The sequence below is a fragment of the Helobdella robusta genome (genome assembly GCF_000326865.2).
Source record: "Helobdella robusta unplaced genomic scaffold HELROscaffold_3021, whole genome shotgun sequence".
In the NCBI taxonomy this organism is placed as follows: domain Eukaryota; kingdom Metazoa; phylum Annelida; class Clitellata; order Rhynchobdellida; family Glossiphoniidae; genus Helobdella; species Helobdella robusta.
Window position 1 is genome coordinate 1 of NW_008704508.1, and position 1,280 is coordinate 1,280.

Genomic DNA, 1,280 nt, shown 5'->3' on the forward strand with positions numbered 1-1,280 from the left:
TTGTTGTGGGTTGTCGTAATAGTAGGCAGCGAACGGTTTGAGCTGACAGCTGTCAAAATGTTGTTGCTGTTGTTGTTGTTGTTGAAAAAGTTTGTGTCTATGTTTATTTTGTTGTTGTTGTTGTTGTGGTTGTTGTTGCAAAAAATTCTTGTCATAAGGACCAACGTCCTTACTCAAATTTTGATCTTTGGTTTCGTAAAGATCATTACCATCACCGGCGTATCGATGGAGATGATTATCATCAGCATCACCATCATCGCGATCATCATCATCATCATCATCATTCCCAGCATCATCATCATCGTCGTCGTCGCCATCTTTGTTCCGGGAGCGCCGGAAGTTTCCGCGTTTCAACTTCCGCTCGGTTGATTTCGACTTCCGGTTTCGCGACTGGATGCCATCTTTCTTCATTGTGATTGGTCGAGAAATCTTTGTGCGCGTGCGCACGTATGAATATTAATAAGCATAATAATTAACATAATTTAGAATAAATTATATAAAAGATGTCATTATAATAATAATTAACCAATTAATATTTATAATATATAACATAATATAAAATTTGGAATGAGGAAATGTCTATAGCTATCCAATTAACGACTGAATGTTTGTATTTCAAGAAAAAACATCACTTATTTAGCTAATTAATTAATCTCATAATATTACCAATACTACAACTACTACTATTACTACTGCTGCTACTACTACTACTACTACTGCTGCTGCTGCTACTACTACTACTACTACTACTACTACTACAAAAACTATAACAACGACAACTACTACTACTATTACCCCTGCTACTACTACTACAACAACAACTACAACAATTACTACTACCACTACTACTATTACTACCACCACTACTACTATTACTACCACTACTACTATTTAGTAATTATAATGTTACAATAATGACGATTAAATTATATTAATAATTACAATAATAAATAAGTTATAATATAATATAATAATAATAATTACGTTGTGAAGCTTGTAGTAGAGGCCACAAGCGTTACAGACGGGCTCTCCGTTCTTATTTCGTCGCCAGAGTGTTGTCAAGTTCGTCTGACAATTTGCGCACTTTAAACCGCTGTTTCGTGTTGTCGTCTGCTTTGTTGTTGTTGTTGTTTTTGTTGTTGTGTGTGTTTGTGCGTGTGTGTGTGCGTGATGCAGTGGTTGGTAAGGTATGGTATGTTTATTTTAACTATTAGGAAACACAGAAACATACATACATACATAAAATATACAAATGTTTGTTTTTTAGTATGTTTGATTGT

At 34.5% G+C, this 1,280-nt stretch overlaps 1 protein-coding gene across 1 annotated transcript; it reads right to left on the reverse strand.

The window, feature by feature from the left end:
- Positions 1–345: 345 nt before the first annotated feature.
- Positions 346–1,101, reverse strand: HELRODRAFT_93034 (hypothetical protein; the record flags this gene model as incomplete). Its single annotated transcript, XM_009022179.1, has 2 exons — positions 346–429; positions 985–1,101. Coding segments are annotated over 2 exons (201 nt in total), but the record flags the coding sequence as incomplete, so codon positions are not given.
- Between the last annotated feature and the right edge of the window lie 179 nt (positions 1,102–1,280).